The sequence below is a fragment of the Netta rufina genome (genome assembly GCF_964035555.1).
Source record: "Netta rufina genome assembly, chromosome: 23".
NCBI classification, from domain to species: Eukaryota; Metazoa; Chordata; class Aves; order Anseriformes; family Anatidae; genus Netta; species Netta rufina.
Genome location: NC_140147.1, coordinates 3,828,919 through 3,852,437, shown reverse-complemented (window position 1 = coordinate 3,852,437; position 23,519 = coordinate 3,828,919). Strand labels below are relative to the sequence as shown.

Sequence of the window (23,519 nt, the reverse complement as noted above, 5' to 3'; positions counted from 1 at the left end):
ATGGCAGGAACCCTCCTCGGCTCCCCCACACCGCACGAGGCACAGGGAGCAGCTCCACGGCACGAGCAGACACTGACATACAGGAAATAGGAGAAATTTTATTTTGTTACAAAAGTCAAAGGCATAAATAGGTGGCAAATCCTACCGGGCTCTAAGCTGGGCCTCACAAAGCGTCTCCCGCCCCGTGGGGCTCCACAGGGGGACCCTTCCCCTAAATCAGAGCCCCGCTAACACGAACAGTAACACGGGGAACTTGTGGGGCAGGGGTTGGGAGGGCGAACGCTGACCACACACCGAATCCCTTCCTATGGGGGGTCGGAGAAGGGCTGGGGAAAAACCCAGGGGGATCGGATGGGTAACACCAGCGGCTCGACCCCAACACCAAGCCTGCTCCCCCAAAAACCGGCATCTCCAAGCGGGGAGCCCCCAGCTTGGGGGGGTAAGGCTGGTTACGGGGAGCCACTGGTGGCCCTGGCTCAGTTGCGTGGGGTTTTCCCCACCCCGGGAGGCAGCAGGAACTCCAGTTATTGCACTCGGGAGGGATGCTGTATGGCTTTGAGCTCGGAAGCCGTGGGAGGGCGGCCCGGGAAGGCTTTTCCTTGCGCACGGCAGCTTTCCCCCTTCTCTGGTGGCGGGAGGGAGGAAGGCGCAGCCCTGGAGAGCGGAGGCACAGGCGGTGCTGATGGCTGTCGTCGTCTCGGGAACTGCCCGCGGGGTCTGGGCATCCCTTGGGGTGCTCCGAGAGAGGCAGAGAGAGGGCTGCCGGCTGCCCTCGGCAGGCTGGACAGCCCCAGCACAGGGAAAGGGAAAGGGAGGAAGAGAAAGAGAGGGTTAGTAGCAGAAATACACCAGGGGGAAGCAGCAGTGCTTTGCCAGGGGTTGCCCAGAGGATGCTGAGGCCAGAAATCGAACCTGCTCCAGGGATGAGACAGCAGCAGGGAGAAAGCCCCATGCCTGCTGCCACGACTCAAGCTGTGGGGACAGAGGTAGAGGACAGTGCTGCAGCCCCCGGGAGGGGCAGTGGAAGCCGTGCTAATTCACCACATGCTTTGAAGGGAACTTACCTCGGCTCCCGGCACGCCGAAGGACAAATGGAAGCACAGGGAGATGGAGGGGAGGGATGGATTGAACCCCAAAGCGCACCAGAGCTGGGGTGAGGAATCTGATGCAGCTCCCAGCCCTCTGCTCACCACAACCACCAGATTTCCCCATCAGCTGGGGGTTTCCCAGCAGCTCCACCCAGCACAAACCACCACCACGCTCCGTCCTGCGAACCCCGAGCTCCACAGCACCTCTGCCCCGAGCCGAGCTGGCCCCGGGGCACATCATCCTCCGAGTACCACCACGCAGACCATCTGACTCCATCTGGCAGGGGGAAACCATCCCGCACCCCTCGGCAAGGCTGCAGGAACCCCTCCATGGAAGCCCCGCACCGGTGGGATGTGGTCGGGGTTTGGGGCACGCGGATGGCAACGCAGCTGGAGGCGATGGGCTCATGGAGGGAGCTGGCCATGCAGTGGGGATGAGATGGGTCACTCGGGTGGATGGCTGGGCAAGGAGAAGAAAGCGCTTTCTTACCAGCTAGCCCTCAGAAAGCAGGGCTAACGTCCCGGGAGGGGGCACATCCCGTCAGGCTGTGCAGGAAATGGCAAAGTCCTGGCAGGCGTCCTCCTGGGAAAGACACCAGAGGTTACGCACCACAGGGTACACAGCGAGGGGGCTGGCTTGGACGGGTCGGAAAAGGACGGGTTGGAAAAGGATGGGTCAGAAAAGGAGGGGTCGGAAAAGGACAGAGCTCTCCCAGAGAGCTGGGACAGGAAAATCCCTTGGCACTGGCTTCTGCTAAGTGTCCCTTGCGGCCCCATCCCACGGGAGATTTTCGGAGCTTCCAGGCAAGCCCTGTGACTAACGCAGCGTCCAACCTGAAGGCTGAGACACCTGCCCTTTGTCTTTCAGGAATAAAATAATAATCCAAGCAATTAACTCTTTAAAAATATAATTTTATTATGTCGAGTAACAAAGGAAACCAGTATAAATAAGAACAGGAAGGAGTTTGGCCCCCGATAACACCCCCCCGCACCGCTCCGGGCACCAGACCCTCTCCGCACAGCACCACTCGCCCTGTCCCATCCCTGCTGCTGGAAGGTGGCACCGAGGCTCCCTGCAGGCAGGGACGAGCCCCCTTGGGGCCATCAGGGCAGCAGGAGCAGGGAGGTAACGCTGACTTTTAGGCTGAAGCACCCAGCCCGGGAGGTGGCACCCAGCCACGGGGAGCCTCCCGCGGCGCTCGGCGAGGGCCACCTGCCGGGATGGGGCAGAAATTCAGCAGCTTCCAGGCTCTGGGCAGGGCCAGCTGGGCTCACAGTGAGCCAGAGGCTGGTGGTGGAAGCTTGGGGACACGGGGAGGCTGCGAGGTGGAGGTCAGCAGCCGTGCCAGAGCTGCCCTGCCCTGCGCTCCTGCTGCTGCTCTGGCTCCTCGCAGGGCAGAGGCAGAGCTGGTGGCCACAAGGCAAGCAGGGAGAGCCCCCACAGCGAGCCAGGAAGGCAAGGCAAGGGGAAGAGGCTGCTCTGCCATCCACAGATACCCCTCGGGGCTGGCTCGGTCACTCACGGTGTGGACAGCACAACCCTGGCTAATTCAGCGGGGACAGGCTGCCCCCCTGAATGTGCTGCTGCCCCTGCCCGAGGCTGAAATTTGAGTGTTTAACTCACAGAAAACCTAACCAGGCAGCTTGACTCAAAACACTGCAAGCCTCTGCCCTGGTGCTAACATGCACAACGCTACCTACGTCGAATATAAAACGTTCTACATAGAAAAAAATCTACAAATTGTGCAAAATTATCCAGCAGCTTTTAGTAACGCGATTCAAGTATTGCTAACAAGGTCTGCGATTCTCCTCCACGCATGCTCCAGTATTGGCAACCCGCAGAGCTGGGAGCCCAGCCCGGCTCACCCGTGTGTCTGGGCTGGGAGCGATGCTCGTGGATGCGCCGAGGCACACGGGAATCGCTCCTGGGGTGCTGGGGACAGCCCTGCTCTCGTCTGCTGGCCAGAAAACCAAACCAAAACTGCAACACGACGTTATCAGAGACCAGCACCCGCCTGCTGCTTCCTCTGTGTAACCACCTGGGGTGGGTTGGACCCTTGGGAACTCACCCACTTTTCTGCAGCCTGTAATTCCTCCAGCAGGCAGGCTACAGCCAGGCTTTCCTGGCAAGCTCAGGATCCCGAACCTCACAACTGTAGCCAGCATCTCACGGGGAGAGCCGCAGGATGGTGCATGCGTTTCCTCTCCCCCACTAACAGGAGGGCCCTCCTAACCTGTGTCCTTGCTGCAAAACATCGTCCTACTGGAAACACGAGGAGCTCCTCAGCACTCCCCCGGTGACCAGACAGAAAACAGGATCCACCAGGACCCCTGCCCAGCCTCCACGCCTGCTGTGAGCCTGTCCTGGGTCTGGCTAAAACCACCACAGAGCCAGGCTCCCCGGCTGCACAGCCACAACCTACCAAGGCACGGCAGCTGCTGGAAAAGAAAAGCTGCTCTGGGAGTGCCCCGAGGTGAGAACCTGGCTGTTAAGACACAGAACAGCCCCTCTGCGTTGGCACGGAGGAGCGAGAGGCATTTGTGGAAATATCAGGGACACCACAGAGCTCCTGCCTCCACCAGCCCAGAGGATGAGGCTCGGCAGCACGGCTCCACCAGGAACCCTTCGCCAGTCCCACCTCCCATCCTCAGCCCCCCTTTGCTCTCCGTGCAGGGAACTCGGCGATTTCCCAGAGCAAACACCCCGGGTTTAGAGGTCAGGGGGCTCCCCAGACCCGTTTGCTTCCCAGGTGCAGGGGGGTTCCCTGCTTTCTGCACGAGCCCGAGGGTCCTGCATCAGTCGGGAGTCCGGGCAGGCTACATCACAGTGAAACAATTAAACAAAACCAATAAATAAATAATAATAATTAAAAAAAAAAAAAAGGCAACGTATGGCTCAACTGAGTCTTTGGCAGCTCTGCATCGCAGGGCTGTCCTGCCTGAGGCCGGGGAGATGGGAAGGAGCTGGCCGGAGCGAGGTGTGGGTGCAGCAGGCTCGGGGCTACATCACAGCACCACTACGGCATGCCTCCTACCATGCTGGTGTCAGGCTTGGCTCCGAAGGAAGGGACTTCGCTCTTCGGGCTGGACGGGGTCCCAGCATCTGGCTGGATAAATCCTCTTCTGTCTATCAAACTGGAAAACAAAAGGGAGAGGGTGCAAGGGGAGAGGAGTCAGGCTGGCGGAAACGGAGACCAGATGCACACCAGCTGAATCAAATTGTTTCTGGACAGTTTCTGCAGACCGCTGCCTCAGCTGGCCAGGGCAGCTGAACCAGCTCTGTCCACAAAATCGAAACCCTCCTGACACGCAGACATCCCCGTGGTGAAGATGGGAGCTCAGAAGCCACAGAGGGTCAGAGCTGGCTCTCCCCATGGGAAGCAGCGCGCCGGCGGCAGCAGTCCGGATGGGTAACGGGGCTGCCTGCCCATTAACCAAACCACAGACTTATCACACAAGCCACCGGACGGCCTTTGGGCAGTGAAAGCTTTGGGACACCACAAACCCAAGTGGGAACCAGCGGGAGGGCTTTACAACAGGAAAACACCACGGATGTGGAAAGACTTGGAGTGAAACGCTATGCTCCCACAGCCTCCCAACTCCCTGAATCCGCAGATTTACGGCTGCTGAACGGCAGCCCTGGCAATTTGGCACCTCTGAAGCCGACAAAGAGCAGTGGGCAGCTGCTGCAGCACCCCAGGGCTCTGCCCAAGAGCACCCTCTTGTGTCAGAGCAGCAAAAACAACCCCGTGCTGCTCACGGGACGAAAGGAGAAGCAGCCACAGGTGCCTGAGCTTCATGCCGAAAGTTAGCAGGGGTTCTGGGTATCTCACAGCTGAGAGAATTTGGTGCGGAGTATTTCAGGTAATCCGAGTGGTGGTAAAAAAAAAAAACAAAACCAGGGTGTCCACACGGCCTGGGGCAGATCGCTGCTGGCTGCTTGCAGCAGAGTAGAGAAGGAAAAATGTGCTAAGAAACGCTGCCACTGCCAGCATTTGCCATCTGCCGCCGAGCCCGTCGGTGCTGTTCCTCTCCCCTCACTGAGTTAGCTGAATTTAGCTGCAAGCTCCATGAAACAATTACAGGTAGCCCAAAGTCATCAAGTTCAAACACAGGAGAAGCAACAGCTCTCCTGGGAGTCGGGGTAACCCAAAGCTGTGCTCTGAGCAGTGCAGCTCCCGGCGCAGGCTCTCACCTGGGATGGAAGGGGCCGCACAGCACCGCGCAGCAGTTTGTGAGGATGCTTTTATGGCTGTAAGGATTGGCAAACTCGGAGCCCCTCTTATTGGACCAGGACCCTTTGATCTGAAAGAAAAGGACACGTGCAGATTAAGGTAGGGAAGATGCGATAGAAGGTAACTACACTGATGGGCTCAGGTCAAACCCTTGATCACGAGGCGGAAAGTTTGCCTTAGTGCAGACATCGTCCCTCAATCTGCCTGGACGAGCAGGACAGCTGCAGGAAGGCAGCCAGAGGAGACAGCAGCGTGCTGCTCCTGCCTCTGCCAGGGCTCAGCCCTGCAGCTCGAAGGCTCCAAAGCTGCGTCCTCCCGTGCTGTGTGCCAGCTTGGCAGTGTCACCGCCCGCATCGCCAGCCACCTCCTCCCCTCGTCCTCTCCTAGGCTGAGAGCTCATCAGAGGCTCATCAAGGCTAAATGAACAGCGAGGGGCTTTCCGGGGCATTCTGCAAAAGGAAGAAAGCATCTCCTGATCTCCTCCTCATCTCCTGCGTCCCCACCCCGAGCAGCTGTCACTGCGGCTCTTGATTTCGAAACCCCGGGCGCATCAAGCGTAGGCACACGAGTGGGCAGCTGCTATACCTGGCCTCGGGCCCCTGGCTGCAGCGACCCGTTTACCAGCACGTTTCCTCCTTTTGCTTTTACTTCCCCTCCCCAGCTGCGGCACAAGCCTGGCACCACGGCTGGAGGAGCAGCGGCCCCGTGCTGTGGACGCGGTGCCCTCGGTGCCGGGTACCTCCAGCAGCTTCCCAGCCCTGTGCTGCCCTGCCAGCAACTCTAAATTCCAAAAAGGGGGAGAGGGAAGGGGGAAATAAAAGAAAAAAAGACAAGGGGGGGATGCAAACACGCCGTCTGCAGTGCTGGAAGCTTCCTGCCGGGATTACAGGTGCTTGTAGCCAGGAGGGTGAATTCTGGTTCCTTGCGAGGCTCAGACAGATCCTGCTTTTCTGTGCAACCTGCCCCGCTCAGGGCACTCACCCGGCCCTTCGAGTCTTTAAGGCAAAGCTCATCAGGAGACGTCTGCACATCATTTGCTTGCTAGACACGAGGAACTGACAGAGACAAAGGGACTTGCCCAGGGTCTCGCGGGATGCCTGCGGTTAGGCAGGATGCTGAATTAAGATCACCCAGGCTGACACCCAGACCTCTGGGGCCAGTTTTCCTTTTTTAACCCCGGAACTCCTAATTTTGAGCAAGGCTGCGTACGGGCTGGAAAAAACTCCCACGTGACCCTTCTAACGCTGCAGCTCGTTACCTCCAGGCCGGACACGAGTGACACGTGCTGCCCTCCCACCACGATCCCCTGCTGCTGTGCCCTGCGCAGGGGCTTTTTGCTTTGCAGGGGATTTTCACGGGCACCAAGACACCGAGCCAAGGAGTCCCTGGGAACCTCACCTCTGCTGAGAAAGTATCAGGGCTGGCAGCCCCGCCTGCACGCAGCTTTTGGGATGAAAGGCCAAGCTTTTAGGTACTCACATCTTCGTTCGTCGTCAGGTTGGAGGCGACTAAGTAAGTGTGAAAACCTGAGAGGCCCAAAATGGACCAGACTGAGAAGAAACAAATGACCAGCTCCAGCACGGTGAAACAGGAGTCAAGGAAGATTCAGGCCACAAAACCATCCCACACGGAGACGTGAGGGGCTGTTTTGGGAGGCACTCACAGCGAAGCCCACACCGACTGGGCCCCAAAAACATCCCAGCTACCTTCCCATTCCCCCTTCTGCAGGCATCCACCAAGGGACAACTTTCTCCAGCCATTCCCCTTCCCACATAACCTGGCAAGCTGGGAAACCAGTTTGTTACTGGCCTTCATCCCTGGCAGCGAGGTGGAACCAGAGGTGTCCCCAGGCTGCTAGCAGATAGCCTGCCCCAACCAGGGCCCTAAAAGAAGTTGTGGGGAGTGCACTGGGGCACCCCGTGAGGTTACCCAATTAGTAACTGCCCTCCTCCATTACACAATTAGTGTTTGCTCGGCAGCCCGATGGCATCGGAAGGATATCTCGCGGGTGTTGTCTTCAGGGTGGTGAGGAAGCCATCCCTCTGCGAGCCTACAAAGGGAAAAGTGAGGAGGAACCAGGTCCCATCAGGCAGCCCCGCATCTCCTCTGCGCCCCCAGCCAACTCTTGGCTCCCCAGCACGCAGCCACCCCCCTGCGGGCCAGACGGATCTGCCTGGCTGCCTGCAGAGCATCTGCAGCCTGTAACTTTGCAGAAATAGCAGTGAGCAGACAGCCCCGGGAGATTGAGGGCTGGCAGGGAAGGCTCCTTCCCTGCGGGGATCAGGGCAGGTGCGCACAGAGCCCAGCGCTGCCCCAGCACCGCACCAAACTCGTTTGCTCCAGAGGGGACAACCCCACTGGCAGCACCGAGGAGCAGGGTGGGTCTGGGGCTCCCTGTGATGTGAAACCTGATTTATTTGAGCTACCTGCACTGAGAAGCAGGGCTGAAACCGAGAGAAGCCAGACCCTTCCCTTGCTCATCCTGCAGGAACAGGGGGCCTCGAGGTGCTTGGCACCCGGCGCGAGGCTGCTGCCGCCTCGATACTTACGCAGGGTGAGGTGGGTGACAACACAGGCGAAGATGAAGGCTGTCAGGAAGGAGAGGGAGAGGATGAAGGCGTAGAAGTAGCGGTAGTTGCGCTTCCCCACGCAGTTGCCCACCCAGGGGCAGTGGTGGTCGAACCTCTCTGAAACAGAGCAAGGGGGTGAGGGCTGCTGCTGGCTCGACTCCGAAACCCGGGGGCTGCAAACCGAGCTTCCACCCACTGCACCACGACCAGCAGCTCTGCAGCACTGCATTAGCAACAAGTTTCAACAGCATTGCAGCCTGCTGGTACGCCCTTTTTTAAAAAAAATTAATCGTTGAAGGCCAAACTTCTCTCCCCAAGCCCCGCGTGAGCGCAAGCCTCGTGGCTGGGAAGCTCTGCCATTACTAAAAGTGAAATTGAGCAGGGACACGCGGCAGGTTTTCCAGTCCTAGCAGCACTGGGTGTGTGCACGTGGCCTCGCCGCTCCCTCTCTGCACGTCTGCTCCCCCCCGGCCTTCGTCGGAGCAGCAAATATCTTTCAAAGTTATGAAGATAGGGCTCGGAAACCACAGAAAGTGCCTGGGAACTCGGGGCAGGTGCAGTGTATCTGGGAACACTCCCACCCTGTAATGAAAGGGCTGTGCCTCAGACTAACAGCACCGCTGCAACCCTCCTGGGGGGGACACCAACGCAAACCAAACTCAGCACAGATCCGGCGCACGCCCGCTCTTCCTCAGGGCTCCTCTCCAAGCCCCGTCCCAGCCGTGGCTGCTTTCCAGGCAGCGCCAGCAGGACCCGACCACCCACAGCCATCCCCAGACACCAAGCGCTGGGCAGCTCCCAGTTTTAAGCCTCTTCCAGTTTAAAACCACTCCCCCTTGTCCTATCTCTATCTACACGAGCAGAGTCCCTCTCCGTCCTTTTTATAAGACCCCTTTAAGCACTGAAAGGCTGCAACGAGGTCTCCACGGAGCCTTCTCTTCTCCAGGCTGAACGCTGCTACTGCAGAGGGTGCTGGGGTCTTCCAGCTCCCCTACACCTCCTTGGGGCCATCAGAAGCTTTTCTCTTCTTCCTTCAACCCCTCCTGCCCCACCACAAGCTGGGGACGTGGGGTAAGGACAGGGCTGAGCTAAAGCAGAACCTGCGGTGGTGCCTCCACCGCCCTGGTGACCCTGAGGCTGGAGACAGCCAGGAGCCTGCAGCAAACCTCGTGCTCGGTGAGGCCTTAATGATACCTCACAGCACAGTGCTCTCCGAAACAGGGCCAGCAGAGAGCGAGCGCTGGGTGTACTGCCCCTGAGGCACCAAAGTGGCACACTCAGTGCCTTGCTTTGTGCCATCCTTTACGGAGAGCTCAAGCAACCTGGCTCAGGAACTAATCCCAGAACCATTAGGGTTGGAAAAGCCCTCCAGGATCATCAGGTCCACCCATCACCCTACCACCACCGTCACCCACTGACCCAGGCCCCCAGGCACCGCGTCCAACCTCTCCTCCACCCCCAGCACGTCCCCAGTGCCTGCACTCACCGACGCAGTTGTCGCAGACGCTGCAGTGCGAGGTGCGCGGCGGGCGGAACATCTTGCAGGTGTAGCAGTACTTGAGCTTCACCACGTACTTGTTGATCACCACCTCCATCGTGCGGGCGGGCGGGCGGTAGGTGGAGGTGCCCATGCTGTCTGCAAGGGCAAGGAGGGGCAGTCAGGGCAGGGCAGGCGAAACCCAACCGACCCAATGACCCCGCGTCGCCGCGAGCTGCCTGCGGGCAGAGTTAAGGCGTTATTAGCACGGGATTTTAATGCCAGAGCTGGGAGGCAGCTCAGCCACGCGATTTGTTGCGGAGCTGGCAGCCAAGAAATCCAGTCGGCTCGTCACGGCATTCTTTGTGTCCTTTCCCTGCCGACGGGGTGCCAAGAGGAAGCAATATCTGCCCAGCGCTCCGAGAACAGAGAGCAACTTGCGACCAGCGAGCACAAAGGCAGCAGTGTTTTCGCCTGCCCAGCTCCAGCTCATCTCTGGGTGCCCAACAGATCACGACACGAGGGGAGAGTGGGACCTGTTCACACTGAGCTCCGTCCCGGCTGTGAGCAGCAGCCAAGGTTCAGAAAGAAGCATGGGGAGCTCAGCAGAAGCACCCTGCAGGAGCCAACCTCGGCTCCGTCAGGGAGCAGGAGGGCAGCAGGCAGGTCTCAAGCGCTCCGGGCAGATTTCATTGCAATTTGACACGAGCACGGCGGTGGCACGCGAGGATTCCTCCTCCTCGAGGCGGGGATGGAGGATTTTTAGATGCTGCGTTTCACCTGTGTGCACTGGCACGCGGTGATCCACTTGGAGCTGGTGGCTGGAAACCTCTCACCTGCTCAGCAGAAGCGTGAGCTGCAAAGCCTCCGTGCCACCTCTGCAGTCTGGGGGTCAGTGGTTTGTTTAAGTAGCTCCTCAAAGAGCACCTTTCCCACCCCGAGGAAGTCTTTGAAAATAGATGTACCAGCGAGCGAGTTAAGGGGAAAATAAATGGATTATGCTCGCAGGAACAGCTGGCACGCCTGGCAGCATCTGCAGCCAGAGTCCTGCTGGAGGCACGCAGAAATAGAAGCACAGATAGCCGCTCCGAGGAGATTTTAAAACCAGTTTTTTAGGCAAGTGCAGAACGATTACCTTGCGACTGTTTTCAGTAGGGCAGGCTGAAGTTGCCCCATGTCAGTGTTTTTGGGGCATTTGTCACTAAACCTAACACCAACACGGCCCACGGACCCTGGGTGCGTGCACCCTCCTGGCCAGAGCAAACCCGGCGTGAGAGCAGCTTTCAGACCGGACAAAGACGAGCACGCTGTTAGAAACCAGATAAATATCGATATAAATATATCAATATAAAGAAACCCCGAGGTGCAGCTGGCTCGGTGGCAGTCATGACCTTAAAAACCGTTCTCCCTACATTCGTTATCCTGAGTACTCAGCACCAGCGTTTCGCAGAGGGATGTACAGAGCCAGATCCCTCCAAGTTCGGAGGGCATTCAAAGCAACAAACGTGCTGCTGCTCTGGCACTCTGGCTCTAGCCTTTTTTGGGGAAAAAGAGGAGCAGATCGGCTCCCCAGCTTCATCATCAGCAAGCTCCCACGTCTGCCCCAAGGAGCAGCCTCTGCTGGGAAGCACCAACAGGGGCTGGGCAGCTAACGCAGGGTGCTGAGCTTTTGCTTGGCCCACACTCCCCTGTCACCGGGCACCCCTCGGGGAGGATGGGACTTGCAAGGATTTTCCGAGAAGAGGAGCCCAAACGAAACCCCGCAAAATCAGGGCACAGGAAACGTCACTCTGTGTTTTTTTTTTTCATGCAAAATGCACCGATTTCTCTGTGTTGGTCAGAACGACGCAAAGCTACGGAGGAGGAAGGAAGCAGCCCTGGAACACGGCACCAGCGTTCACACAACCAGAGCAGGGCACGGCTGCAGGGAGAAGCGAGGACGTGGGGCCCAACCGCAGCGCGCAGCCTCTTCCTCCTCGCGAGGCTGAGGCTTCTCAGCTCAGCACCCTTAAGCCGAGATTTGCCGTGGTTTACCAGAAGCAGCTCCGACATCCACTAAACCCAGCAGGAGTCTCCACGAGGGATGGTCCCACTTGGGGTTAGCACGTAGATTAAGGGCTCAGCTCCTTCTCACGTCGGCCTTCAAGGCTCTGCTGCAGATACAGAGCTCGGGCTGCAGCCCCACAACCCCTTTCCTTCACCCCAAGCGCAGATTTCACCCACGGAGCCAAGGCTGCTCTCTGCTCTCCCGTCCCAGATGATGTGGGGATGAGCACAAGTGCTTTTTATCTTCCAAGCACGCCTCATGTTTTGGCAGCTTTATAAATGCTGCTTGGTTCAGCCCCAGCAGCTTTCCGTCTTGTCAGGGTCTCTGCATGAAGCCACTTAGAGAAGGACAGGGGGGGAAATCGGGGTGGCCAAGAACCGACTCTTCCAAGAGGGGGAAAATAATTTTTTCTTTTTATTTTTGTAGCCAGGTCCTCGCAAACCCCAGCCTAGATCCAAACTGCTCGGATTATGAGAGCTCGGTCTGCGTCCAGGAGCGCGGCAGCCTGCCTCTGAATGGGGACTTTGTGCTCCCCCAGCTGCTGGCACGCACACCCCGACAGCAGCAGGGCACTGGTGCCACGAGCTCTGCCTCGTCCCAGCCCTCTGCAGGGCTCTGCCAAATCCACTCCTGTCCTGGGAGCAGCTACAGGCACCCAAACCTGTGCAGGGCTTCGCCTCGGGAGGCGATGGGACTGAACAGAAAGGAAAACCACCTCTGCTCCTCCGCAGAGAGGAGACTCGCTGAGCCTGAAACGTGCACACACACAGGCGTGAGTCCAAGCAAAGGCAGGAGAGGGAGTTGAAGCTCACCGATCCGCTTCTCCAGGTCCGCAGCCTCACTGGGGGTGGCTCTGGGCAGGATACCTGGGTCCCTGAAGCTTGTCTGGAGCAGGCAGCTGATGACAAAGAAGAAGAGGACGGCCGCGATGATGGGGATGGCCAGGGTCAGGTGGCTGGCAAGGAAGGGACAGCTGCGAAAAGAGAGAAAAAAGCAGCGTTACCGACCATCCCTACGGAACTGGCCATCAGCTACCACACTTATTATCACAGGGGGGTGGACTGAAGCGCTGCTGCTTTGCAGGGAGCTCTGGAAAGGCAAGAGCCAGCCCAGAGAGCACCCTGAGGCTCTGGAGCTGCACTGGAAGGACGGGGCCTTGGACACAAAGCATGGGCTCCTCTACATAACCACTCTGCCCTTCTGAAGTCCCAGAATCATACTACAAAACCCAAAGCCCGGTCACCTTCTGCACAACAGCAGCAACAACAACACGCGGAGAAACACCCAAAATTAATCAGGGATCAAAATCAGCATGGACACAGCCTCATTTCGTCTGAAGCCGAGGGACCTTGGCTTCGATTCAGCACGGCTTTGCTGCCTCCAGATGATTCCTGTGCCCCCTGTGCCGTGCCAGATGTCTGACCCAGACACATCAGCTCTGCCGGCACCGATGCCAGCACCCAGGGACCAGCGGTATCAAAAGCCAGGCAGCTCCATCACCCCCAGCATGAAAACGAGGACCCGAGGGATGCGGCTCCTTACGTAACGCGGGGCTGGAGCCCCCCTCCTGCTCTACGAAGGGATTTGCTATTCCGAGCACTGGTAAGCACTGGGACTGACTGGGCACAGCCCAGCGAGCTGCCCAAGCTCCGATGCCCGCGGCAGCGCTAAGTCCCGGTGACACGGCGAGGCAGCGAAGGGATTAAGTAACTTTTGTCTCAGCTCAGCTGTCCTGGACAAAAGCAGCCACCAAGCTGCAAAATCCCCTCGGCCTGAGAGCAGAGCTGCTGTCGAGCCCCTCGGTCCTCTCCCTGGAGGGACAGAAAGGGATCTGAAAGGAGGGAGACGAGTATCCTCAACACCCATTTCTGGGTGGATCTCTGGAGCCCTCTTCCCCCCTTCAGGCAGCAAGAAATTATGTAAAAAATGTCAGCTATAGACACGGTGACTTTTTTTTTAATACATCTAGCAAAGCGTAAGTGATGCAACAGAAGCACAGAAACAAGGTGGAAAGCCCCGGGACATCTTTAACCAAGAACCAGTGACGAGGCAAGACGGGAGGGAGCAGATGTCCTCTGCTTGGCCCCGCACAAAGCAGTTTCTGTGCTGGTGCTGCCCAAAGCTGTCGGAGAGGCATCGACAACACCAAGAGAGGAGCATTCGTGCGGGGATCCATCACTGCCTGGAGCCTGGCTGGCTTCTCAGCACCTCCCATCCGACTGAACACCTTCATCTGCCCGGCTGCAGCTTTGCTCCGAGGCTCGGAGGGAGAACCCTGGGATCTCAACACAGGTGTGATCCCCAGCTTGGTGCCCGGTGGGAAGAACAAGCCCCATGTGAGCAGCACGGGGCCAGGCCAGCAGCACCCCGAGCGCTGGGTGCTCCTTCCCCAGCTCCTCCCGGGGTGCTCCCGGCTCTCCCTGCCCATAGGGCGCAGGAACCCGGAGCCGCAGGGCTGTAGTCCCAAAGGACAGCGGGGGTGGCTTCCCAAAAGGAGAGGGGAGCAGCTCCCTCTCCCCCAGACACAGCGAGGGCGGACCCTTGGGGTGAGACCCCCGGCACACCGCTCCTGCTACCCCTCTACCACGTCCACCCTACACACTCCAGATGGATTTCTGCCCTCCGTAGGCTTGGAAAAGGGGGGATGACTGATAACCAGGAGGGCACCCCCCTGCTCTAAGTGGATTCCCCTCTTTGGGGTGCAGCTCCTAAACCAGCCCACAAGGTGTGGGGCTGCCCCTGCCCACCCTTCCCGAGCACGGGGGGTCTTTGGGGACCGGGGGTGACCCTGAGCACTTGGGGACAGGAGATGGGGAACCAGATTTAGAGTGGGGCTGGGGGCTCAGCAGCGGGTGGGATGGCTCTGGGGGAGGCAGTGGGGGGTGCCCGGAGGGACAGGGACAAGGGGTGTGGGGGACAAGGGGGGGCAGGGAGATAGGGAAACAGGGGGACAGGGGGACAAGGGCGATGGGGAAATAGGGAAATGGGAGGATGGAGGGATAAGGAGGTATAGGGAAACGGGGACATGGACAGAGGGATAAGGGGAATGGGGGCTAGGGGAGTTAGGGGGACGATGGGGATAGGGAAAGGGGAATACGGGGCGATATGGGGGATGTGGAAATGGGGGGACAGGAGGACAAGAGGGACAGGGAACAGGGGTGATGGGTGACGGCGGGCAAGGGGGACAGGGGGACAAGGGATGGGGGGGACAAGAGAGACGGGGGGCTAGGGGGACAGGGAAACGGGGGGAGGGACAGGAGGGAGGGGGTCGGGGCCACACCGCAGGGCTCGGAGCCCCCCCCACCCCCATCCCCACAGCCCCTGGGGGCCGGGACGCGTCCGGGACTCACTCGAAGGCGAAGAAGAGGCCGCTGGTGGCCAGGATGAGGCCGAGCGTGAGGACGAAGACCCCGCTGTGCCGAGCCAGCATCAGGCGCCCGCCGCAGTAGAAGCGGTTGCGGCCGGGGAACACCTCCCATTTCCGCAGGGGCCGCCGGGCCGGGCCGGGCCCTTCGGAGGAGGCTGAGGAAGAGGCGGCGGCGGCGGCGGTGGAGGAGGTGGAAGCCGGTGGAGGAGGCTCGGGGCCGGGGCCGGGCCCGGGGGCGGCGGGGGGGATGTGTCGGTAGCCGCGCTCCTGCATGGCGCCGCCCGCAGCGCCCGGCGCGCCACCGAGCTCGGCCCCGCGCGCGCGCCCCCCGCCGCCTGGCCACGCCCCGCGGACGTGTCGGCCACGCCCACTCTGCCCCGAAGCCACGCCTGTTTTAATGAAGCCACGCCCAGCATTCGTGGTTTAGCCACGCCCATTCGCCGCGCGGTACTGCGCCCCCTGGCGGCCGAGCCGCGACAAAGCAGGGAAAAGGGGGGGAGACCCGGAGCCCCCCCCCCGGGTCCCCCAAATCACAGAACCCAAGAGTTGGAAGGGTGGAAGAGGCACCCCCAGATCCCTCACATCCTAGAATCCCACAAGCATTAGGGCTCTAAAAGGCCTCCAACATCACCCGGTCCAACTGTCCCCCCCCAACCATCACCCCCTGCCCCTGTCCCCCAGCACCACGTCCAACCTCTCCCTCAACACCCCCAGGGACGGGGACTCCACCACCTCCCTGGGCAACCCGTCCCAACGCCTGAGCGCTCTTGCTGAGGAGAAATGTCTCCTCATTTCCAGCCTGAACCTCCCCTGGCACAACTCGAGGCCGTTCCCTCTGCTCCTGGCACAGTTACCTGAGATCAGAGGCCGACCCCAGCTCCCCACCCCTTCCTTCCAGGCAGGTGCAGAGAGCAATGAGGTCTCCCTGAGCCCCCCTTCTCCAGCCCAAACACCCCCAATCCCTCAGTCAGCCCCCAGGATCTCAGTTAGCACAGCCCCACATCAGGCACAGCTCGGTCACAGAGCAGGAACGGAGCAGCAGCACCCTCGTCCCAGCCAACAGCATCACCACACTGTAGGATTTTTTTGTTTTTTATAGAAAAATGAGTTCCTGTGCTGACCATCCCCTCCGCAGGCTCGGAGCCACAGTCACTGCCTACGTCCAAGGCAAGAAGTTGCAGTGCAGAGCCAGCCCCAGCAGCCAATAGGCCAGGAAATAGCCCAGGACGCATTTGCTGCGGGGGGTAAGGAGGGGGAAGCTCCGCAGCAGCCTGAGCAGGGGGTTTGCTGCAGCCCCCATCCCGCAGGAGCCGGGCGACGCATCCAGCGCCGATCCCTTGGGGGGAGACACCACGGTTTGCCCGGGAGCACCTTCAGCCCAGAGCCAGAGCTCGTGTTCTTGCAGCAGGTGGGCTGAGAACCAGTAGAGGATGGGACTGGAGGAGCTGAGGAACCTGGTCAACACCTGGAAGAGAAAGAGAATCCCATAAGCTGTGGGGCTGGCTCTGAGGAACCCCAACCGCGAGCGATGGAAGGCACAATCCATCTGCCTCCAACAGGCTGCTGATAAAGGGGAAGAAATACAGCCCCGGGCTGCAGCACTGCAATTTATTGCACTCGCAACAAAACAACTCTGCTCCAGGCTGCGTTATTTATTAAGATGTTCTTGTGAGCAGCCAAGTGGTCGCCAGGTTTTGGACAAACACAGGGACTGCCACCGAAATCCTTGTCACAGCCGCGCTCGGGAACTGTGACAGCTGCTGCAGAGGAGATCCAAGTCTCACTCCTCAATTAATTTCCCTGTGAAAACCCCGCATTGAGTGCCGCCAAAAAGACCTTGAAGCACTTCTGAAGGACTGGCCCAGGCTCTGGATCCTCTCGCTGCCACCCACTGGACTCAGCCCAGGAGGACGGTGACCCAGCTCCCTGGTGAGCAGCACGTCAGATGCCACCCAGCAGCTGCCAGTCCCTCCGCTCAGTCCCAGTATCCTCACACCCAGCACCTGGAAACCCTTTGGGAACTCCCCAGCAGATGCCGGATGGCTTTGGAAGCCAACTGTGGAAGCGGCTCCAAAACAGGAGAGGAGAAGCCTTTGGTTTGCAGCTGCGACACCACCAGGCTGGGACTGTCACCGAACACCCTCAGCCACCGCCCCACGCTCCAAGAAATCACTCGTGTCACTACAAAGGTCCTACCTGCACGTGCATGCAGAAGAATCCAAAGAGCAGCAGGGCCGCGGCGTGGACCACGTACACAAAGACAGCAGGGGAGCAAAATCCAGCCCTCGGTTTGCCCTCTTGTTCAGCCTTTCTTCTCTCTAGACCAAGAGTCAGGCAGTGCCGAGGGTTTGCAACAACGTAGGTCCCGGCAGCCCAGCAGCCCAGCAAGGTGACAGGCAAAGCAAGCAAGAAATTTGGTACCTGCCTGAGCTCAAAGTACCTCAGAAAGCCCACGTTCCAGTAAACATCTTGAATATAGGAATAGACCACGGGGAACCGCTGGGAGCACCACGTGGGTTTAACCCCGCTCGTGGCTGCCAGGCGATAGCCTTTGTCCAGAGCCAGCTGCCGCAGAGGCTTGGGGACATCTCCAAGCTCCAGGCCGGGGCCACAAAACCTCACGTAGGCGTAATACTGGAATAAAACAAAGGGCAGGCAAACCCCAGCACATGTCACAACCGCTGAAGACGCCACGCTGAGGAGCTGCCTCCATAAAGGAGAGAGCTTCCTTCCCGGCCCTGAGCCCACCTGGAAGTGGAAAGCGAGGCGTTTAGTGCAGGAGTAGAGGAGGAAGCCGGCGTTGACCAGCCCGTTGGCGCGCACGCCAGAAGCGAGGGCGAAGAGCAGCGCGCTGAGCCAGCTCTGCCCCTTCTCCAGTCGCCACATGGCGCCGAACGCCAGGCAGGCAAACATGCTCTCCGAGTACGCAGCCGCCATGAAGACGCTGGCGGGGCTGATACAGAAGAGGAGGGCGGCGAGGAAGGCTGCCCTGCGGCACCGCAGCACCCCGCAGCCCAGCTCGTACAGGGCAGCGGCCGCCAGCACGGAGAAAAGGGCGCTGAGAAGGGCGGCCGAGAGCAGCAGGCGGCTCCGCAAGCGCAGCAGCGGCTGCAGGGGCCACAGAGCCCCCTCAGCCACGGCACGCAGGCTGAGGGGGTAGAGAGGGAAGAAGGCGCAGTTGTGCTCGTACAGGTAGCCCCGCTCGGCGATGAAGAGGAAGTGCTCGGCGTCCCAGCGCGCCAGGCCTCCAAGTAGCTGCTCCACTAGCACGTCCCAGGCGCCGGGCTCGGGCAGTCGAGGCGGGGAGAAGGCATCCGCAACGTGGTCCGGGATCAGGAGGTTGAACACGGCCTGGAAGGAGGAGAAAAGAGGGCTGGAGGCAGGCAGACAGCCTCGTGGATCCCGCTGGAAGCACCGAGCTGGAGGAGGAATTTGGAGGTTCAAGGAGATGAGCAGCACAGAAGACAGGCTAACGGGCTTTCCAGCAGGGATACCTGTAAGACTGTGAAAAAATGCAGACTGTTTTGGGGCATTTACAGCTGAATTGAGTAAAACGGAAAGCTGAAAACATCCAAGAATCCCCATGGAATTGGATAAGGAAAGGCTGCTCAGCCCCGTCCTTGGGCATATCTGCTAGAGCACCGGCAAGCCTCCTTTGCTCCTGAATTTGGTGTTTTTGTCCCAGCTGATGTGCAAGGAAGAGACAGAACTAAAGAAAAGATTTTCCCAGAGGAAACTGATGCAGAAGACAAATGAAAACATGTTTCTGAAAAGACCAACTCCCCCAGATGCAAGTTTTGCAGTTTACTATATGCAGACTGGGATGAGTCCTTGGCAAAGGATTCAGCGTTGGCAGAGAAAAGAGAAAAGGCCACACTAAACAAATCGGGACTAACAGACCTACAAAGGCGACGTTTTTACAATGGAGCACACAGCTGGACCAAGCAGGCCTCTGAAATTTGCAGTACAGAGTCTGTCATCGCTGCCGACACAGCGGTGACCGGGCTTCCACCATCTGCTGGCCACTGGCCTGCTCCCAGGGCCGTTTCCCAGGCTGGTTTTGCTTCTCAAGGGCTGTGGCTACAGCTGGGCTCTGCTGGCTGCCTCGGCACACACACAGCTTGGACGGAGCAGACCGAGAGCAACTGAGCTACCCCCACTCAGAGGAGGATGTCTCTGAAGGGAGACTTGGGGGGAAGGTGCAGGAGGAGATCCTCGTTCCTGTCCTGCGGATAAACAGACCCACCAGCCTCTCGTGCTGCCAAACCCACCTCTTTTGCAACAGCAGCATGAAAATGTGGTAAGTTAGAAGGAAACATTTGCAATTTTACTTAACAGCAACCTGCCTGCCTGGATGCAGCTGGCCTCCTGCTTCTCCAGAGGAGAAGGTGATTTCCCAGCCCTGCAGAAGCAGCCAGCTCGTGGTGCAGCAGCTGGTACCAAGGAGAGAAGGCTTTGAGCAGCAAACAGCACCTGCAGACACTGCAGCACCTTGGGCTCAGGATCAGACTTGCCTGCAGCAGAAGTGTCAGGGCTCTGCAGCACACTGCAGTCCGCACGACCTCTCGGAGGTAGGGATCCTGTCTGTTCACCAGCTCCATCCCGAGCTTGAAAGCTGCTTCAGTAGCTCCCTGATGCCAAGGAAGTTCTCCCTCTGGTTTTGGAAACCTGAACTGATAAACAGAGAGCAGAGACACAAAAAGTTATTTCTGGCTTCAGCCGTGTTTGTAAATTATGCACCTTTGTTTACTATCAGGTATTTCAAAGGGCTGCAACTCTCTGTGAACAGGAAAGTCACGTATAAAGACACCACGGAACTGAGAGATGACAGAAGGCTTCTTTGATACTGTTCCTAAAAATAAAATTAAAAAAAATATATCCCTGACTTCTTAACCTTGGCTAGGATGCAGAGGAAGAAAGGCTGCAACGCGTTCTCTCAGCACATTTCTGACCAGGCCAGTGTAAATACCTGAAGCAGTCTCGTTGGCCTCCTCACCGCCTGCCTCAGCAGAAACACCGGCGGCTCCAGCCACAGCTCAGCCAAGCATCTATGCACACATTCCAGTTCCAGTGTGTTCAATGGGATTTAAACCTTTTTTTGGACTGGAGACAGAACTAAAACGTGGACTCGGAGCGTAACATCCGCGCGAGCACTGTGCCAGCGGGCTCGTGGTCGCTCAGGCGCTGCCAGGCACGCTCGGCTCTCGCCTGCTCCTGCCCAGAGTTTGCTCCTGGGAATCAGAAATCCGAGTTATTGAGGGCTGCCTCCACTGCACGGCCCTACAAGCTCCTCCAGGGCACGCTGAGGAACAGGCAGGCTTCCCCCACTGCTTCCCTCCATGGCAGGCAGCATCTTCAGGACGTGGCACTTGTGTAACGCCACCCTCTCCACCTGCAATCTTCCACCGTTTTGGCAGGGGCCCTGCTCTCCAGAGCGAGGGCATCTGCCTGTCAAGCAAACTGCATATGCTGAGGTGGCTCTCTTCCATCTCTTCCCTGAAAACCTCACCTGCGAGATCTAAAACACTTTGCAGAGTCTCGCTGCTTTCTCTTCTGTACGTTCTGGATTGACATTCTGGGACCAGCTCTGAAAACTGCTGGCCCGGAGCCACAAAGGCAGGCAGTATCTGTTGTGCAGCTTTTTAAGATAACACATTTCTTCCGTTGGTTCCCCAGCCACCAACTGCTTTTCAGTTTGAGAAACAGAAGACCCGCAGCTCTCTCTGGGCTCCAACGACACCACATCCTGCACCATTCCCCACCTGCCATCTTTCTAATCCAGTGCCCGACAGTACATAAAGATCCCCGGAATGATCACCTAATGATCTAACAACGCTCTGAGGTTTTCCTATTCCCATTTTAATGGCAGAAAAAAAAAAAACTGGCAGGTTAAAAGCTGCACGCGAGAGCAGAAAGCAAGGCACTGGCAAAGCAAAAATAAAACAAGACCCAAGTGCGCCCGTTTATAGTTACAGTCCTGAACCACAGGGTTATGCTTCCTATTTTGCCACATACAAAAGTTTTGGTTTTGCTCATATTCTCCTCTTGCTCCAGAGCATTCACAGCTACAGACAAAGCAGCTAGTGGGAGGCACATTCTCCTGAATCACGAAGCTGTAATGTTATTTTAAGAGAGGGGATACTTCAGCCCAGCTGTAAATTCTATTAAAGCGCATTCACAGCTGCAAATCCTATCAAAGCAGAGAGGCAAAAATTGTCCAAGCATTTTAAATATTTTTTTTTTAAAGCAGAGAAAAAACCTAGCATGAATGTGCCAAGAAGGCTCAAAGCAAACAGCTTTAAAAAGCCTGTTCCTGTCACGATGCAGCACACCTTGTAACAGAAAGCAACGACATCTACAGAAAGCTGCAGCCCACAAGCACCATTCTGGGAGAGAACACAGCGTTAGAGCTGGCGTGCCTCTGCCCCAAAAACTGCTGCTTAAAAGAGCACCTGCACGAACAGGAAAAAAAAAAAAGAGACACCAAAAGGCAGAAGCGGGTTAAAAACATCTCAGCAGAAAAAGATGCAGCCTTCGTTAAGGACACGTTTCCCTGCACGCTCCGTGTTTCCACCCAGCTCTTTGCTCTCGGGTACGAATCCCGTTTGGTTCGCTCTGGGAACTGTGCTAAAAAAAGGATGCGAACACGAATTAGACACTGGGTAAATTATCGCGTGCACGAAAATCAGAGCTCAGCGAGGCCTGTGCAAATGCAGTGGAGGCCGGTTACCACCCGGTGGCAGCAGGCACTTGCTACAAAGGCATTTCCTCCCTCTGCACACCTCGGCCATGGGTTCCCGGAGAGGTTACGGGGCTCCTCGGTGGAAACCTATTCCTCTGCATCCCAGGAACGCCGAGCAGCAGTTTGGGCACCTCTCAGCACTTCTCTCACCTGCTGTCAGGTTCAAGAGATGCTCCAGGCGTATTTAAAGAGTTGTTTTAACCAATATTCAAAAGGGAAAGGCTGATTTCCAGAACCCCTGAGTGTTTAGGGCTGTTTCTGCGGGCCTAAAGCCGCTACAGCCCCGTAGGGCCACTACAGCCTCTCCGCTCTCTATTCAGCTTCTGGCGCCTGCAGCCCCAGCACGGCTCACGCTGGGTCCGTGCAAAACAGTGCCAAAAAATGGGCACATTCCTACCCGCCGGGCCTTTTGTAACAGCTCAGGTGTTTGCGCTGGCTCAGGACGTACCCGGACCTCCCGGCGGGAGCCGACAGCGCCAAGGCCGCGGCTGCCAGGCGTTTGTTTACCTTGGGGCTGAGCACGCCGCCACGAAGCCAGCGTGAGAACGTGGCCGGGTCGCTTCCCTGGTTCGGCAACTGCAGCTTGCTGCCCTACGCGCTGAAATGGTAAAATCCTGCAAAAAATGAAGCCCTGAGATGAGATAAAGCCCCTCTCTGTGCACGCTCACAGGTCCGATGGCCCCGATCCTCGCCTAGGATTTGACCTGGGGGGGAGAGCGGAGCTGCTCCTCCTGGCTCAGGACACGGCCTGCAGCTCGAGGAGGCTCCAACGGTGGTCGGAGCACCAAATAACCACTGTTTTGGCACAAAAAACACCATGGGAGCCCCCAAAAAACACCTGTTTGGCACTAAAACCACCGCCGTGCCCGTGAGGGGGTCACCACACGGCCCGGCCAGCGCCCTGAGGCACCTGGGGGCACAGCCTCGCGGCCCTCCCCCGCCTGTTTCACTGACGAGGCCTCTCAAGGCCTTTAGGAATTCAGCCTAAACGGAAAAATCCTCCTAAAAACGAAGCAAAACTCGTGGGTTTTGGCCCAAATCACGACCCAACGCTTCGCTGAGGGCTCCCAGGACACGAAGGCGAGCTCGTGCCCGGCCCCACAGCCCCTTTTACCCGGCTGGGCGGGCGGGAGGCCCCTTGGGGCCGGGGCCGTCCCCTCAGAACCGAGCCCGGAGCCCCCCGGAGCCCCCCCCGAGCCCCCGGCCCCGCTCCCGGAGCCCCCCCCGGGAGGGGGGGGGAGGCGGGGGCGGCTCCGGCCCCTCAGGGGGCAGCGCGGGGGGCGTGGCCACACGCGGAGGGGGCGTGGTCAACCCCGAACGAGGCCCCGCCCCCCTCCCCGCCCGGCCCCTCCCCGCCCCCCACCTGAGCGCTCAGCGCGCGGCTCCCGCGCCGGCTCCATCCCGCCGCCACCCCCCCTCCCGCGACACGAACGCACGCGCGCACTTCCGGCCACGCCCCCCATCCGGCGCGGCGCGCGTCACGTGGCGCTGGGGGTGGGGGTGAAGAAGGGAAGGGAAGGGAGGGGCGGCGCCATCTTTGATAAGGGCGGGGGAGGCGGCGGAGGCGAGCCCCGCGGGGGCAGCTTGGCGGCGGAGGCCTCGCTGCGGGCCTCAGGGCGGCCTCCAGGCCTTGGTGTGGAAAAAAAATAAAAAATTGAAAGTAAAAAAGTAAAATAAATAAATAAATAAGTAAAACACACACGTGGCTCCCTCACTGTGTCCCCTCAGGGAGCAGAGGCCCAAGCCCCCAGCCCCAGCAGGGAGAGCCCTGAGGGTGCCCCCCCTCACCATGCCCACCTCACCTCCTCCTCCTCCTCCTCCTCTTCATCCTCCGGGGCTGGGGCAGAGGGCACGGCCTGTGCAGGTCTTGCCAAAACACATTAGGCAACAGCACGTAACAATAGGCTGGGAATCAGCACGCGTTATTACACTAATTACTTACTATTAGGAAGGGGGGACAGGAGGTTTCCCTCAAGACCTCATCCTCGTGGTG

At 58.7% G+C, this 23,519-nt stretch overlaps 2 protein-coding genes across 4 annotated transcripts; both read right to left on the bottom strand.

The window, feature by feature from the left end:
- Positions 1-537: 537 nt before the first annotated feature.
- Positions 538-15,124, bottom strand: ZDHHC18 (zDHHC palmitoyltransferase 18). Of its 3 annotated transcripts, XM_084300480.1 has the most exons (10): positions 14,768-15,124; positions 12,230-12,390; positions 9,380-9,529; positions 7,873-8,010; positions 7,325-7,373; positions 6,803-6,905; positions 5,284-5,393; positions 4,124-4,223; positions 1,579-1,671; positions 538-780 (listed from the first exon to the last, which is right to left on the bottom strand). In XM_084300480.1, the coding sequence occupies exons 1-9, from the start codon at positions 15,055-15,057 to the stop codon at positions 1,630-1,632; spliced, it is 1,143 nt and encodes a 380-aa protein (XP_084156606.1). In that variant the 5' UTR covers positions 15,058-15,124; the 3' UTR covers positions 538-780; positions 1,579-1,629. The 3 variants fall into 3 exon arrangements, with proteins under 3 accessions (XP_084156606.1, XP_084156608.1, XP_084156607.1); XM_084300482.1 differs by lacking the exons at positions 538-780; positions 1,579-1,671 and adding an exon at positions 1,980-3,043 and having other exon boundaries at positions 3,158-4,223; XM_084300481.1 differs by lacking the exons at positions 538-780; positions 1,579-1,671 and having other exon boundaries at positions 1,980-4,223.
- Positions 15,125-15,940: 816 nt separating this feature from the next.
- On the bottom strand, positions 15,941-22,109 carry PIGV (phosphatidylinositol glycan anchor biosynthesis class V; the record flags this gene model as incomplete). The annotated part of the gene is made up of 4 exons (XM_084300501.1): positions 22,034-22,109; positions 19,299-19,457; positions 16,981-18,135; positions 15,941-16,249 (listed from the first exon to the last, which is right to left on the bottom strand). Exons 2-4 carry the CDS (start codon positions 19,383-19,385, stop codon positions 15,941-15,943), a joined length of 1,551 nt encoding a protein of 516 aa, XP_084156627.1. The 5' UTR covers positions 19,386-19,457; positions 22,034-22,109.
- Between the last annotated feature and the right edge of the window lie 1,410 nt (positions 22,110-23,519).

Excerpts from the sequence above, each read along its gene's own strand:
- ZDHHC18 (XM_084300480.1), bottom strand. The coding sequence starts at position 15,057 with ATGCAGGAGCGCGGCTACCGACACATCCCCCCCGCCGCCCCCGGGCCC. Across the intron at positions 12,391-14,767 it reads GGCCTCTTCTTCGCCTTCGA|CTGTCCCTTCCTTGCCAGCC; the intron begins GTGAGTCCCGGA and ends CTCTTTTCGCAG. Across the intron at positions 7,374-7,872 it reads TGTCACCCACCTCACCCTGC|GCTCGCAGAGGGATGGCTTC; the intron begins GTAAGTATCGAG and ends TTCCCTTTGTAG.